At 47.5% G+C, this 16,737-nt stretch overlaps 1 protein-coding gene across 30 annotated transcripts in view; it reads left to right on the forward strand.

Annotated features, from left to right (window-relative positions):
* Positions 1-16,737, forward strand: part of CELF2 (CUGBP Elav-like family member 2) — a 524,880-nt gene that overhangs the window by 335,447 nt on the left and 172,696 nt on the right. For all 30 annotated transcript variants that reach the window (XM_081022933.1, XM_081022913.1, XM_081022915.1 and 27 more), the window contains one exon: positions 3,465-3,661. In XM_081022933.1, coding sequence (XP_080879059.1) covers positions 3,465-3,661 — 197 coding nt within the window. The remainder of the gene's footprint in view (positions 1-3,464; positions 3,662-16,737) is intronic.

The following is a 16,737-nucleotide window of genomic DNA, read 5'->3' on the forward strand; positions in this document are numbered from 1 at the left end:
GGGGAGTGGGAGATCTTCCCTAAAGCGGCCGTCTTTCTGGGATCCGAGATCAAGTTCCACAGCATCCCTAAAAGGATGTCTGGAGCCCCATCCTCTTCTCCACGCCCCAACTGTGATCCAAGGGACCCAGGAGAAAGAGAGAGGCAACGCTGGGTAATTGAAATGGCAGAACGACGCAAGGTTAGGCAAGCAGCGGAATTGGTGATCAAACTTCTCATCATTGGTTTTGAAACGTGCCTTTTATGCCGTTCCCTCGCTTCTTTCAGGACTTGGGAGGGCTGCGAAGAAAGGAGTTAATCGAGGCATATTAATGTGTTCAGGTGTGCTTATGCTTCGGGAGAGACGAGGCGGGGACCGCCGAGTGATTTCTTCATGCGCAAGTTTGTAGCCCCGGGGCAGGGAACCCACTCGTAGTCTCCCCTCTTCCGATATTTAATTTGTGCCTCCTATGTGAGCGGCGCACGTCATCTTTGCGTTGTGTCCGCAGGCTTTAACCCTTGAATGAGGCAGACAGTGTGGGCACACAGGGCCATCACTTGAGGCAAAGGATGTTGAAATCTGTCAGTTTCAATTCCTTTGAGTTTCTCATTATTCCAATCTTAAATTCAGTTTTCCACATTTGTTTATTTTATTTTTGTTAAGTTATGGTAACACTCATACCTTATGGGACACTGGTGCTGATGGGAAGTGGGTTAAACCACAGAGCCTAGGACTTGCCGATCAGAAGGTCGGCGGTTCGAATCCCCGCGACAGGGTGAGCGCCCATTGCTCGGTCCCTGCTCCTGCCAACCTAGCAGTTCAAAAGCATGAAGTGCAAGTAGATAAATAGGTACCGCTCCGGCGGGAAGGTAAACGGCATTTCCGTGCACTGCTCTGGTTCGCCAGAAGCAGCTTAGTCATGCTGGCCACATGACCCGGAAGCTGTACACCGGCTCCCTCGGCCAATAAGCGAGAAGAGCGCCGCAACCCCAGAGTCGGTCTGGACCTAATGGTCAGGGGCCCCTTTACCTTTACCTTTAACACTCACACCTTACATTTAAAGCACTATGATGCCACTTTACATGGGTATGGCTTCTTCCAAAGAATTCTGGGAGCTGTAGTTTGTTAAGGGTGCTGAGGGTTGTTAGCCGATTCCTCTTCCTCTCAGTGTGTTACAATTCTCAGAGCGGTTTAACCGTCAATATTTCTTCACAGGGAACTCTGGGAATTGTAGCTCTGTAACGGGGATGGGGAACTATCCTAACAACTCTCAACACTTTTAACAAACTGCAACTCCCAGAATTCTTTGGGCCAATCCAGGAGTGTTTTAAGGTGATATCACAGTGTTCTCAATGTATTGTGCGAATGTGGTGAAGCTCTCTGAACTATATTGTGCTTAGGGGTTTTAATGGTGATTTCTCACTGCTCCCTTCATTGTTATTGTTGATTTCATAACATTTTATGTTGCTGTGAGTCGACATGGTTGGGCCGTTCCCCTAAAGGTGGCATAGAACTAATTGTATACATGAATGAATGAGATAACTTGGCTCAGTATCGCTGTAGTGAATGGGGAGCTTCTCTCGTGCTATTTCCGTTAATTACACTGGTCAAAGGAAACTCTCCAGTGAGATGTCCCTCAAGGGTCATATCCCGCTGGCTACTACTCTGCCAACCTAAACTGTGTTCATAATCTACAGGTAAACCTCTGGTATCTGAAGACGTGTGCATGCACACGAAAGCTTATACCTAGAACAAACTTAGTTGGTCTCTAAGGTGCTGCTGGACAATTTTTTAATTTTTTAATTTATTTTGACTGTGTCAGACCAATTCCTGACTCTATACAGTGGTACCTGGGTTAAGTACTTAAATCGTTCTGGAGGTCCGTTCTTAACACCCTCCCTTCAAATGTTAAGGAAATAAGCAGCTATCCTATCTTTAAAAGACATCTGAAGGCAGCCCTGTTTAGGGAAGTTTTTAATATTTAATGCTGTACTGTTTTTAACATTTGATTGGGAGCCTCCCAGAGTGGCTGGGGAGACTCAGCCAGATGGGCGGGGTATAAATAATATATTATTATTATTATTATTATTATTATTATACCTGAAACTGTTCTTAACCTGAGGTACCACTTTAGCTAATGGGGCCTCCTGCTGCCGCCGCGTGAATTCTGTTCTCATCCTGAAGCAAAGTTCTTAACCTGAGGTACTATTTCTGGGTTAGCGGAGTCTGTAACCTGAAGCGTCTGTAACCCGAGGTACCACTGTATTTCGCAGAGGACCTGTGGATTGTGGCTGACCTCATATGACCTCACACCGGTGATGAGAAAACCCCCGGAGCCAGAGTGAACAGAATTGTGTGCACAGCCTTGTTCGCCATGAAGCAGACTGCTTCAGGTGGAGGAGTATAGGGGGGACAGATGAAGGCAGAAACTGATATCAGAATAATGTAGTGAGGTGTTGCTGTTGTGTGTGTTTTTTTAAGCATTGGTTCTTAAGCAAAGGAGGAGTGGAGGAGGCCACTCCTTGGATTCTGCTGCAGGAAGTAAAATATCTTTGTCCTACACTATATTGGCAGCAAGGAATCTGCCTGGCTGGAGCATTTTTTTCCTGTTTTGTGCAACAATATGACACATGCAGAGGCCGGTTTTTGCATTACTCATCGGATATCTTGCCGGCTGCTTTATACAGTGGTGCCCCGCAAGACGAATGCCTCGCAAGACGAAAAATCCGCTAGACGAAAGGGTTTTCTGTTTTTCGATGCGCTTCGCAAGACGAATTTCCCTATGGGATTGCGATTTTTTTCGCTTCCCCCCCCCTTTTTCTAAGCCGCTAAGAGCCTTTTAGCCGCTAAGCCGCTAAGCCTTTAATAGCCGCTAAACCGCTAATAGCGCTAATCCGCTAAGCCGCTAATAGGGTTGCTTCGCAAGACAAAAAAACCGCTAGACGAAGAGACTCGCGGAACGGATTATTTTCGTCTTGCGAGGCACCACTGTATGCCCTTTCACGTGACTTTTGAGTGTTTCAGAATCCAAACACACTTGCACTGGGGGCGGATACCCTGCTGCCTCGGGAGCCCTCGTGGGGGAAGGGTGTCCTTGCGCTGATTTTCTGTTCTGCTGGAGAGCAGCGTGTTTGTACAGTAGCCCCCGTACGTCTCCTTAAAATGGCCTTTTCTTTTGAGAGCCACAAGCGCCGTTTTGTGACTTGAGCTTGGCACCCTCTTTGTACGTGATGGATTCAAGCGGCGGCTTGCAGTCGGAGAATAACGTAATGACACGTTTTCGCTGTTGTTTGTTCACGGCATTAACATGGTATTTTGTTGGCGGTGGCACTTAATCAGTTTGGAAGTGTTAGTTGTGCTCTATTTCCCTCTCCATTGACTGTTGCTTGTTCTTCCTTTTCTGCTTGCAAATGACATTATTTCAAAAAAAGAAAATGTTCCCGCTGACGACGGCTCTTTCCCCCTTTCTCTCTCTCTCTCTCCAGTAACGGCACAGCTAACAAGATGAATGGAGCTTTGGATCACTCAGATCAGCCAGACCCAGATGCCATTAAGATGTTTGTCGGACAGATCCCCCGTTCGTGGTCAGAAAAGGAGCTAAAGGAACTTTTTGAGCCTTACGGAGCTGTCTACCAGATCAACGTTCTCCGAGATCGGAGCCAGAATCCTCCCCAAAGCAAAGGTATGGCAATACAACAACAGTGGGGTGAGAATGAGGTTCTTGTTGGGACAGGGGAAAGTGGGGTCCTTCTACAACCAAAACTCCCATCACATTCATCCAGTGTTTCTAATGATGGTTGCATCTAGGGAGGGAGAGTAGCGTTTGGGTTCTTGCTCCCATACGGAATCGTCTTGAGGGATGTGTGAGAATCATGAATACGGGTTTGAATTTTATTTGCAGTTTTGAGATTTCTGTTGTGTCTTCAAACAGGGGGAGGGATGGGGTTAGGGCTGTGCAACAACAACAATAATAAAGGATACTGCTTCTTTCTGAAAAGACAGAGATGTACTGTTGAACCCTAGCACATTTATAATGGGAGGAGTGAGATGTTGCAGCGTGGAACGCTGCTGTTCAGGATTCAGGATTCTCTGTTGTGTTCCCAACAATCTCCCTTCCTCCACCTCCTGCTCCCACCCACCCTACAGTCAGCATTTCATAGGTATTGAACACAACTTTGTTTCCACCATCCCCTCCCATTGCATTTTCCTCCCTCTAAACTTTCATTGCACTTCTGCAAACACTGGGGGCTTCCCAGAGCCTGTTGATACCTCTCTCTTGTATATGGCTGATGCCCTTTTGGCTGCATACGTAGGGATGGGGAGAAATTCAATTCAGTGCAATTAAAGTCTTCCCTAATCAGTGCTCTCAGAAACAATATGCAAATAGAAACCCAGCTCTTCTTCGAATTTTGCAACGCAGTTCTCCAGCCCAAGTCAAGTGCACATAAATGCAGGTGTTGGTGTGAAGTCTACATATAAATGTGTATATTAGTGAACGTAAAATGCAAACATGTATTACAGTAGGCAAGACCGGTTTGCAAAAATGTCCATATTGGGCAAAACTGCACACAAAAATGTGCAGAAGGTCCCAGGTTCAGACCCCAGTGGTGTCTCCAGGTAGGTCTGGGAACGACTCCTTGTCCAAAACCCTGCTGGTCAATGGAGACACCACTGAGCTAGATTAGGGAGATGGGATAGCTTGGTTAGCATGTGGTGCTGATGGTGCCAAGGTTGTAGGTTTGATCTTTGTACAAGACTCCTGCATTGCAAGGGGTTGAACTAGATCATGGGTAGGCAAACTAAGGCCCAGGGGCTCGATCTGGCCCAATCGCCTTCTAAATCCGGCCCACGGACGGCCCGGGAATCAGCGTGTTTTTACTTGAGTAGAATGTGTCCTATTATTTAAAATGCATCTCTGGGTTATTTGTGGCGCATAGGAATTCATTCATTTCCCCCCCCCCCCAAAATATAGTCCGCTGCCCCCCCCCCCGCCAAGATCTGAGGGACAGTGGACCGGCCCCCTGCTGAAAAAGTTTGCTGACCCCTGAAGTAGATGATTCTCAGGGCCTCATCCAAGTCAATGGTTCAGTGGTTCTAGATCAGGCATGTCCAAAGTCTGTTTCGGGGGCCTAATCCAGCCCGCCTGTTGGTTTAATCCGGCCCCTGTGGCAGTATATGTCCTGGGGTAAAATCCTCTAAAAAAGGCTCAGCAACTTCATCAAATCTGGCCCTCTTTTAAAAAGTTTGGGCACCCCTGTTCTAGACGGACCAATTATATAGCTCAGCACAAGGCCTCTTCCTATGTTCCTTTGAAGGTGGCAGGGACAGGGATGTGATGGAGGGGAAGGGGCCAGCAAATATGGCTCCACTGTTCCCTTATGAATTCTGAAATATATGAGACTTCAAACAGTTGGCAAAGGGTTTCAGTGCCTTTTCACTGCCAGAAAGGGTTGGTTATGGGGTGGAGGCATGGACTTGATTGCTCAATCTTTGAGGATGCACAACTTATCTGTCACATCAATTTTATTTTGTTTTTTAAATGCAGCTTGTGACCCATGTCCTGGCTACTTTTCTGATAACAGTTTTTTCCCCCCTGATAAAACTTTGGGACAAATTCAAAGATGGATAACTTCCCTGTGCTGTGTGTAGTCTTGGTGAGGGTATTGTGGCTAATGATCGTTTGCGCTAACCACTGCTTAGAACTCGGGAGGTGATTTGAAGATGCAAAAATGCAGCTGGCAAACCTTTTTTTTAAGAGCTGCTTGTCTGCTTCTGCTTTTCACCCTCTCAGCTTCAGGACTTCCAAAGTTTGTTTCTGTCTCCAGTTGGGGGAACTGATGGAGGCAAAGCAATGGCTGTTACCATAGTTTGTCAGTTGAGACATCATGCTGAATCTCAGGTAGCTCAAAATATGGTTGGTAAGCCCACTTCAAAGTAGGGCTTCTGATAGTAGCTTGCTAGCCAATCGCAAACCATCAGTCATCAATGCAGGCAGTAACCATGGTTTATAAGTGGAGTCATGGTTTGATTTTCTGACAGGCAAACCGTAGTTCAGGCCTGTTTGTCTGTTTTGTTTTACATTTTCTCAGCCCTCCTGCTTCTATGGCACAACAACCTCCAGCTGCAGACCAATGACACTAACTGGCTTGTCAATTTGGACATTGCACCAAACTGCAGCTGGCGCACGAAACATGCTTTTTAAGGTATCCCGAGGTTTTGTGACTTTTACTGTGCAAACCAGCTCAGCTACATTCCTGAAAATCAAACCCATACCTTTTGTTATTCTGATTTGCTGACCTGTTGCAAATCATGGTTTGTGAATTTTGACTTTGTGCCAGTTCGCAGTTAAGCTGCCTTAACCACAGTTAAACAGTGGCGTCTGACTGGATTTGTTTACATCAAAGACCTTTGGGCGGAGGGCTCTGCGATTGGGCAGTTGACAAAGGAGTATGTTCTAATTGGCATCCTTACCTTCAAGCATCTTCCCAGTGTCAGTGATTCAGAATGTTTGATTATTTTTTGCTGGCTCTGTTCCACTTGACTATCTATGTATACCCAAGCTGAGCATCTCCCGACAGGGGCAAGGAGAGGATCTCTTTGAGCTGTTTTTGAGGCTGCTGTCTGAGTTTCTTACAGTCCCTGTCAAAAACAACCGACAGCTCCTGCTTTCTCCTCTGCTGTCATTACCAACTGCCTTCTCTACCCTCTAACTACAAATGTCCTACTTCACTTGTTTTCCTGCCTTCTCTGTGCTGCTGCCAATTCTGTGTGGCAGGAGCTGAAGGCGGAAGCAGAGAGCAGCGTTTTCCTAGGCACTTATCCTTCAGCTCTCTGGAAATTGGGCCGAAAAAAAAGCCTCCATTCTACAAGCCCTAACTTCTGTAATTGGGACAAGTTTTGCAAACTGGAAAAACTGTCCAAATTAAAACTTTTCCAAAATTTGGGTCTGCAACAAAGTTTGCACCTTTGGGTGTGTTGTGCGTGTGCGTATAGATTTTTTTTTGGGGGGGGGCAGATTTTTTATTTTTGTATCTTGTTTTTTTGCTGAGTTGAGAGAGAGAGATTTATTCATGAGCTCATAACTAAATTATCATATGCTGCAAAGTTCGCTTATGTGATTTGCTGCCCAGAGGTATAGCGATGGCCACCAGCTTGGAAAGTCTTAAGAGACATTTAGACAGATTCATGGAGGATTCTAAGTCTTTCAGTGTCTCCTAGTCATGATTATTTTAGCTTGCAGGCAGTGGTGGCTGGTGCCCATTGGGAGTGGTTGGGCGGAAGGCAAGGAGGCCAATTCTAGGTGGCGCCAGAGCCAGCTCACTCTAGTTTTACCCTCGCCCTTTCCCCTGGTGATTTATACAAGGCCAACACTAAGATTAAGGAGGAGGAAACAGACAGGTACTGGACTGGTGGCAGGAAAAAGGGCTGCCGGAGACCTAGCCACTGTGATCCACACGACGGTCACCTCCAGACTTGATTATTGTAACTGCTCTTGAGACTGACCCAGAAACTCCAGCGGGTGCAGAATGCCGCGGCGAGACTCCTTACGGGGTCCTCGCCATGGGATCACATTCACCCAGTGTTATACCAGCTGCACTGGCTCCCAGTGGAGTACAGGATCAGGTTTAAGGTGCTGGTTTTAACCTTTAAAGCCCTATACAGCCTAGGACCCTCGTACCTACGGGACCGCCTCTCCTGGTATGTCCCACGGAGGACCTTACGGTCTTCAGACAAAAACATCTTGGAGGTCCCGGGCCACAGGAAGGTTAGGCTGGCCTCAACCAGAGCCAGGGCTTTTTCGGCTGTGGCCCCAATCTGGTGGAACGCTCTGTCACAAGAGACTGGGGCCCTGTGGGACTTGACATCTTTCCGCAGGGCCTGCAAGACAGAGCTGTTCCATCAGGCCTTTGGTCAAGGCACAGCCTGACCCCCCTCCTTTGGTAATCCTCACAGAACTCTAGCCCAACGGTTGCCATTAATTTGATTTTGGATTGATTCTAGAATGAATTGATTTTAGAATGCTGTGTTACTTTTACTGTTGTTAGTCTCTCTGAGCCCGGCTTCGGCTGGCGAGGGCGGGATATAAATTATTATTATTATTATTATTATTATTATTATTATTATTATAGAATACATTTGTGCATGCTATATTTTTCGGTCACTCTCTATAACAACGTGGAAATGTGTTGTTCTCAAATGTGGCCTGGCAATACTGGAATTAAATACTTTTCTTGTCTCAATGTCCAGTTTGTAAAGTAACAAGTGGATTCCAGCTCAGCTTCTCCCTGGCATAATTGCCAAGATTGTGAACTTATTAAAACCAAATGCACATATTTGCAGAATTGAGAATGTGCAACACAAACTGAGACCTGTCAAGTGACAGTTTTCCCTTTATTGCCTTCGCCTTTCTTCATGCTTGGTTAGCCTGGGACCTGTCTGTGTGGACACAGAAAGGAGAACAGACGAGATGGTACGACTTCTCTTCCTCCTCCCCCCTTTATTTTCCTGGATCAGCTTTAACTAGGATCCAATCATTTGAGATCTCTTCGCTGTTGAACCTTTCTGTTTGCTAGCTCTTGTTCTTTGGAGTTAACAAGGCAACCCCTCTTTTCTACCTGGGGGAGCTGAAGGCTCAGAGACGCTGCCTTCTGCACACGACACTTATGAAACAATAGACTTCTGTTCCCCCAAATGTAGTGATGGTCATCAACTTGGATGGCTGTAAAAGAGAACCAGACAGGTTCACGGAGGACAAGGCTATCAGTGGCAGCCAGACACAATGGCTGTGTTCCACCTCTGCTGTCAGAGACCCTACGCTTCTGAATACCAGTTGCTGTAAGTGGCATAGCTGTCAACCGTCCCTTATTTGGCGGAAAACTCCCTTATCCTAGTGCCGTGTCCCACTGCTGTCCCTTATTGATGATGTCCCTTAAATTTCCCGGGTTTCAAAGGAAGCAGCTCCTCTCCCTGCCGGCCAGGGAGGCTCCAACTGTGTTGCTTGGCTGCGTTGCTCACCCAACAAGGAGTCTAAGAACGACTGGGGGGTGGAGCTTGCATGCCTTGTGCCAATCAAATCGGCCGCGTTGCCTGGGGACTCGCCTTTGCTCAGCGATTCCCAGCGGAGAGGTGATGGTGGTTTTCCTTGCTGCATCCCCTTTGCCGGGTCGCTGCGCTGTGGGAACCACCGCTTGAGGCTTTGTTTGGCTGCTGGCTGGGCTTTCTGCCTTTGGCTCGAAAGGGGCTCAGATGTTGAACATACCTGTGCTGGGAAAATCCCTTATTTTGGCTGCTGATCCCTTATTTTCGAGGCTGCTGGTCCCTTATTTTCAAATCTGTAAGTTGACAACTATGGTAAGTTGGAGAGCACTGTTGGAGTCAGGTGCTGCTTGTGGGCTCAGGTGCATCTGAATGACCACTGTGAGAACAGGACGCTGGACTAGGTGGGCTCTTCCTATGCTCTTTTGATCCCCCTACATCCCACCTTGGAAACTTAGATCTGTGGGTGAAGATCTGTTGATGGTGCCTCAGACCCTCACAGTAAAAGATGCTATGACTTGAGCATGTTATTTTAGCATTGTTCCACCTGTTCTTTGGAATTCTCATCCCATGGGAGTGAAGCAAGCGCAAACAAGGTTGTTCTTTTGATGCTTGTTGCAGACTTGTCTTCCTGGCCTTCCTGAATTGTGTTGTTGTTTAGTCGTGTTTGACTCTTCGTGACCCCCTGGACCAGAGCACACCAGGCACTCCTGTCTTCCACTGCCTCCCGCAGTTCAGTCAAACTCATGCTGGTAGCTTCGAGAACACTATCCAACCATCTCGTCCTCTGTTGTCCCCTTCTCCTTGTGCCCTCCATCTTTCCCAACATCAGGGTCTTTTCCAGGGAGTCTTCTCTTCTCATGAGGTGGCCAAAATATTGGAGCCTCAGCTTCATGATCTGTCCTTCCAGTGAGCACTCAGGGCTGATTTTCTTCAGAATGGAGATGTTTCATCTTCTTGCAGTCCATGGGACCTTCCTGAATTAGTTCCCCTTTATTTCTGCAGCACTTCATTCTTGCTGGCATTGGTTTTTTTACAAGTTGTGCTTTTGTTCTACGTTTATACACCATTCGCCTCTCTGGTGGTCCTCCCTGGCTGTAAATCTCCCTCAATCCAGAGAGACCAGTGATAAGCGACCCCTCCCTCCTGAGAGGAGCACACTTGTCTTCTGGCATATCATAGCAGAAGAAAGAGTCCATCAGTAGCTCTAAACTACTTTATTTTACAGTCTATGTACAGAGAATCCATCAGCATGTCTGTGCTCTTTGAGCGCCAGTACAGAACAGCATCACAAACAGAAGTGAAACCAACTTCTGTCAGGAGTGCTCTGATGGTGTTTCCTGCTTGGCAGGGGGTTGGACTCGATGGCCCTTGTGGTCTCTTCCAACTCTATGATTCTATGATTCTATGATTCTAACTTCCAGCAGTACTGAGCCTTCCTGTCTCACGCTCTCTCAGACACTCGCATAATAAACACAAAACATAGTGCTACTGCTGGAGCAGCATGGATGGATAAAAATCCTAACAGCACACACTTGTTTGACTGTCTGGTTGTTACCTAGGAGCATAGGAAGGTACCTTACAGTGAGTCACACATGTGGGCCTTGGTCTAATTTCATGTGGGTGGTGAGAAATGTGGGGGGAGAGGGGAGAGGTGAAGAGAGAGAGAGAGAGAGAGCGAGAGAGAGAGCGAGAGCATACTAGTATGGGGTAGTTGTTAGTGTGCTAAACCAGGACCTGAGAAACCAGGGTACAAACAAACCTCACTGAGTGGCCTTGCGCCCAGTCACTGCCTTTCAGCCTAACCTACCTCACAGAGTTGTTGTGAGAATAAAATTGGGGTGGAGAGAACTGTGCACATGTCCTTCAGTTCCTTGGCGAAAAAGGTGGCATATAAATGTGATTACCAAATAATAGAAGTGAGTGGCAGAAAAGGGGAAGGCAGTGGCAGCACTAAAGAAAGAGAAAGAAGGGGCCGCATTCTGCTCAGGTTCCTGCTCACTGCTGGCATGCAGGCCTCCACCAGATTAACCTATAGGGAAGGCAACCCTTGACAGGAAAAAGGTTCCCCACTAACTGACAGTTGCTGCTTAGGGTTTCCTGAGCTCTCCCATTCTGCTATTGTCTCCGGACTTCCAGCTCTGCAGAAACTTCACGCAGGCTCTTGGGGACAGTAGGGACTGGGCTGTCTTGGTAGCAAGTATGGCATGGCAGGATGCTGGAAGGCCAGAGAGCCCATGAAAGAGGAAATCCAAGGGGATACAGCATCAGCACATGTCTTGAAATGGCAACCCAGTCTTTGAACAAGCTCTGCAGGCTTCTCTCCTGGATCATTCACCCTACATCTTACAAGCCTCTCCTTCGCTGCAGCAGCTGAAAGGAATCCTTCTGTGTGTCCCATTAGCTTGAATTGAACTGTTTTTGCCTACCTGGGTGGTAGACCGGGTCGCCTTTCTGCTGGCATTTAAGCATTTGAGAAGCGGGTTTCAGCAGCAACATCTGCTCATGCTGTTTTCTTCCCTTACAAAAGCAATATAGAGTATTGCATAAATGTGCACCTCTTTGCACGCACACAGAGAGAGAGAGAGAGGTATTTTTTTGTATGGTATGTGGAACACTTGCAAAGAAGATTTTGCAAAACATGGCAGGTGCATAGAACTGTAGGCATAACAGATTCAGAGCTTCAATGCAGATATCCACATAGCATTTGCAGAGAAGTGGAAAGATTCTGCCCATTTTTTGGAGTTAGCGGTTTTTGGATCATTGTTTCCACTGCCCAAGGTTTCTAAGATTGTGATGTCCTCTTAGGTTGCCCATTGGTTTCCCCTGGCCTGATTCAGCTATAAACATCTTTTGGGTCAGGCTGGGAAACGGGTAGTGCCTGTTGTGTTGGCTAGATCCGGGGCCGATCCATAGATTTGGAGCACATCCAGTTGCGCATTTAGAACACACGACTTGACCAAGAGAATTCTACTCCACTGTCTGCCCACCTACCTGCTGGGTGTCTCCCCGCATCCCAGTCTGAGGGTCCCATAAATCCTTCTTTTCCATTCTACCAGCTCTCTCAGACCCCACCATCACGGCACTCCCTGACTGTGGAATTTGAAGCTGGGTAGAGATAAAGAAAGAGCAGACTCAAGTAAGAGAGGTTACAGGTCAGGCTGCTGATTGGAACAGCGCAGGCACTGGCATTGGCGATCGATACTATTTCGCTGCCTCGGTAAATGACTTTTGTAAGAAAAGTATCACTAATGCGTGATGCAGGTTTATGGATGAAACACAGTGCGCCGTGGAGGGGAAGAATCTGTGAGACACAGAGGGAAGGGCTCGCCTTGGTACCAGATGGAAGTGACCTTTGAGGGGCAGGAGGAGAGAGGAAAAATTGAGGTCTCCAGTCAAAGGATGCGTTGAGGTTGTTCTGCAGATTAAGGCACCAGAGATTTCATGAAAAGACAGAGCCCCAGAAGAGGCTACAATAACATACCATGTGATCTGAAATACATTCAGAATGAGGGGTTTTGAAATGAGGAAGAAGAGTGGATGATAGCACACTTTTTCTCTCTCTCTAATCACAGTCTCATCCTTTTGTTCCCAGCATTTGGGTCCATTGTCTAGGAAATGTGGGGTGAGGCAGAAGTCACATAAAAGGTCCATAGGAGAGCAAAGCATGAACCCTCTAAGATCGGGTGAGCTTAAGCTGTGGCAAGAGATTCAAGCATGCTTGATATATATAAGGCTTGGCACACTAGCTAATGAGCAGCCCTCTAGATGGGAGAAAAAACAGACTTCTGCTTGCATTGAAATTGGGAGAAGGAGGGTGCGATTGAAGTTTTGCAGCAGCCAGAAACATCATGTCCGTGTGGCTCCTTCAATTATTTTTTTCTAAGAGAACTTGCTCTCGCGATAGTGAAACAGCAGCTGCTTGTATGATTATTCCCTGTAAAGAAACAGGGAATGGAAAAGCCACCCATTTAGGGCTAAACCTCCGCATGCAGGCCAGTGTCTGCACTAGGCAACCTCCAGCAGTTACTAAGGCCCGAGAAGGTTGATTAGTGCTTGCTTGGGACTCCTCTGTGCAAACGAAAAAGGTTCGCCCTCATAGAAAGCTAGTGCCCCTTGCTCCCACCAGCAACTGGTGTTTTAATAGGTGAGAGCTGTCATCATGCAACGGTGGCCACACCCCAGGAGTGGCTTCGACTGGCTGGCTAAACCAGGTGAGAGTAGGTGATGGGTCTCAAACCCTCAGTGAGTTAGGGACTTGCCTTGCATGCAAAGACAAGCTCCTGCAGATGGAGCAGATCAGGCCAAGTGTGGGTCCAATGAACAAGAAGGTGGTTTCTGCACGTGCTGTAGAGGGAAGTGAGGGGCAGACGGGGCTCGTCAACGTGAAAAGGAAGCCCATCCTGGAGAAGGAAAAGTCTGATCCTGAACCTCCATCGACTTGCAGGATATGTACGGGAGAAGAAAAGGTTAAGAAGTAAACCCTACACAAATCCAGAGTAGAGTCCCTAAGACACTGGGAGTGGCAGCTTGTCCTCCTCCTTTCAGCAACTCCTGCAGCCAAGCTGGTGCCAGACATTTTGCTCTGCTTTCCTTTGGAACACATCAGTGAGGTCAAGAGGGAGGTCCTGCCGTCTGGGCAACCCAGGACTTCCATGCACACTGCCCAGGCTTGTGCCCCAAGGAGGCTGCTAACACAGCAGTTTGGCTTCAGCCCCAGAGGCACACTCCATTGTGTCTTGAGACAGGTGGATGCCAACATTTCTGCAATATGTTCTTAACGTGATCATAGGGTATTCATGTTGGATCTGTTCTGTTGGTTAGTTCCATGATTCTTCCCCGGTGCTCAGAAGCTGATGGCAGGGTGTGATGGCCTGGGACTCGGAACCAGAGGAGTCTCAGTCCGTACTGGATCCTTTGCCTCAGATGGCACTGGAACCAAGTCTGGGGCCTGATCCTGAAGAGCCCCAGTCTGCACAGGTTCCCCTGCAACAAGCACCAGCTGGGCCAAGTCAGGGGCTTGAGCCTGCCCTGGCTCCAGATGCAGGGATTACCTTGTTGCTTTCAGTGGGGCAATCACTTACAGCTGCTCCACTACTAGTTGGGTCAGGAGAAGCTGAGGCGGCCTCTGGGTCTAGTAACCCACCGACATCTCCCGAGCTGCAGAGGCTAAGGTCTGAGAGAAGGAGAGACCTGAGTACTCGCAGGAGGAGTGCTCGCCTGTGGGCGAGACAGGGAGGTGAGTCGCCGGGGGATCAGGACCGACCATTACCCCGACAGAGATAAAAGGCTGTCGGACCCCACCCCAGGTTGAGGGAGCAATGTTGCTGTTTGCTAGAACCTGCCTCAGACCCTGTGCCAGACCCTGCCTGGTTTCCTGCCTCGTGTCCTGCCTTGGCCCTGTCAGACTGACTCCTAGCAGAACACTTGGATTCAGGACCGGACCTGGACCGTGTTGCTCGGGTTACCCCCGGGCCCAGCACACAGGGTCTTCGTGAAGCAATTGCTGAAGGTGGGAAGATAGGAAGAGGCCTTGCAGTGGGTCTGTCTAGCTCTGTGTGTCTACATGAGCTGGCAGTGACTTTGCAGGGTTTCAGGCTCCCAACAGCCCTACCTGGAGAAGCCAGGGATTGAACCTAGAACCTTCTGCATGCAAAGCAAATGCTTTACCACTGAGCTATGGGAATTGACTGTGGGGTGGCAGAATGCTAGGCTCCAAGACAGGGACTACCCCTTTAAGGATTCCCACTTGTCGGAAAGCGGGCAGAGCCTGAGAAGGGGATTCTGGCCCAAGGAGAATGAAATACCTCCATTGAGTCCCAAGAGTCTTGGGAGTATGTTGCATTCTTGGAGCTATCCAAGGTCCTGGGATTTTTCCCTCCCTCCTCCCATGTTCATTGTGCCCTGTGGACTCCTAGTTGTCTATAGGACACTAGCGACCTGCCCAGGAAACCATTTATTCACAATCCTTTACTCATGATGAGATGTTCCTTAAGGAACCAGATCTTTTTTTAATAATGAAAAAGTTCTTTAAGGGGAACAAGTACATAAATTAAAGCAGAAATGTCCCCATTAGATTGTTCCTGCATTTCCCTTCACATCATTATTGCCTAATCTATGCCCAGGAGTACATAGTTTTAAGAGGGATGTGTCAGTCTTTGACACTGTAGATTAAACTCGGTGGTGCATAAATGTATGATTATTTGAAAGGAGAGAGAAAGAAAGGAAGGGAATCTTCTGTCTGGTACATTATAGCTTTCGGTTTTAAGGAGCTAGTGTTTCCAAGATTGTTGCACTGTCTTACAGAAGAATAAAATTGACTATAAAGAGAGGCGTATTTATTTGTATAATAAGCTGTCCCCTTCCCAGAATTAACACTGAATGACTTATATTTGAAAGAATAAATGAACTGTAAATTGTGCTGGAAAGTTCAAACGGGCATGTTTCAGTTGCATTTCTTTTAATGAGCCCACCCAATTAGTGATCTCTGGGACAGATACCATAGATCCGTGATTAAATTTTTAATTACTTTTAAGCCACAAAGCAGAGATGCAAACAATTGTGCATGGTAATTTAAAACAAACATCAATCTGTGTGTGTATGCGAGAGAGAGGAGGGGAGAGAAACCCACAAGAGTATAATGACTGCACCCTTTAGATGAAGGTTGGAAATGCAGAAATGAAACTCGTTGCTTGTGCAAAGGTATCTTGGCTTCAGAAGAGGGTTAGATAAATCCATGTAAGAGAACGATCAATGCCTACTAGCCACAAATCCCTGTATTTTACCTCCACTGTAGGAGCAGCAGAGTTATACCTCTGAAAACTGGTTTGCTGGGAACTGTGGTTGGGGATAGCACTACTGTGGTTGGGGAGAGCCAGTGTGGTGTAGTGGTTAAGAGCGCTAGTCTCGTAATCTGGTGAACCGGGTTCGCGTCTCCGCTCCTCCACATGCAGCTGCTGGGTGACCTTGGGCCAGTCACTCTTCTCTGAAGTCTCTCAGCTTCACTCACCTCACAGAGTGTTTGTCGTGGGGGAGGAAGGGAAAGGAGAATCTTAGCCACTTTGAGACTCCTTAGGGTAGTGATAAAGTGGGATATCAAGTCCAAACTCCTTCTTCTTCTTCTTCTTCTTCTTCTTCTTCTTCTTCTTCTTCTTCTTCTTCTTCTTCTTCTTCCCATAGGCATTGAGTTAGACGCTGGTTGTGAACTACCCATAGGTATTTAGTTGGCCACTGTGAGAAGAGGGAGCAAGCTTGTTTTCTCCTGCTCTGGAGGGTAGGATTCGAACCAGTGGCTTCAAGTTACAAGAAAGGAGATTACTGTATTCCAAACATCAGGAAGAATTTTCTGACCGTAAGAGCTGTTCGACAGTGGAACCGACTCCCTCAGGAGGTGATGGACTCTCCTTCCTTGGAGGTTTCTAAGCAGAGGTTGGGTGGCCATCTGTCATGGATGCTTGAGTTGAGATTCCTGCCTTGGAGTGGGTTGGACTAGATGATCCTTAGGGTCCCTTTCATGGTTCTATGAGAACACAGTACGTGTTCCAGACAGGCCTTTGGCCTGATCCAGCAGGGCTCTGCTGACATTCTTAGGTACGCATACCCCATATGGAAACTGCTTAGGGAATTGGATGGGAAACCTCACTGGACTGAAGATGGTGTGAATACCATTGTAAAGTACTTTGCACATTAACTGCTGTTCAGACATTTCGCTGCTGGGTTTGA

This window comes from Podarcis pityusensis (genome assembly GCF_964106645.2).
Source record: "Podarcis pityusensis genome assembly, chromosome: 10".
Taxonomy (NCBI): domain Eukaryota; kingdom Metazoa; phylum Chordata; class Lepidosauria; order Squamata; family Lacertidae; genus Podarcis; species Podarcis pityusensis.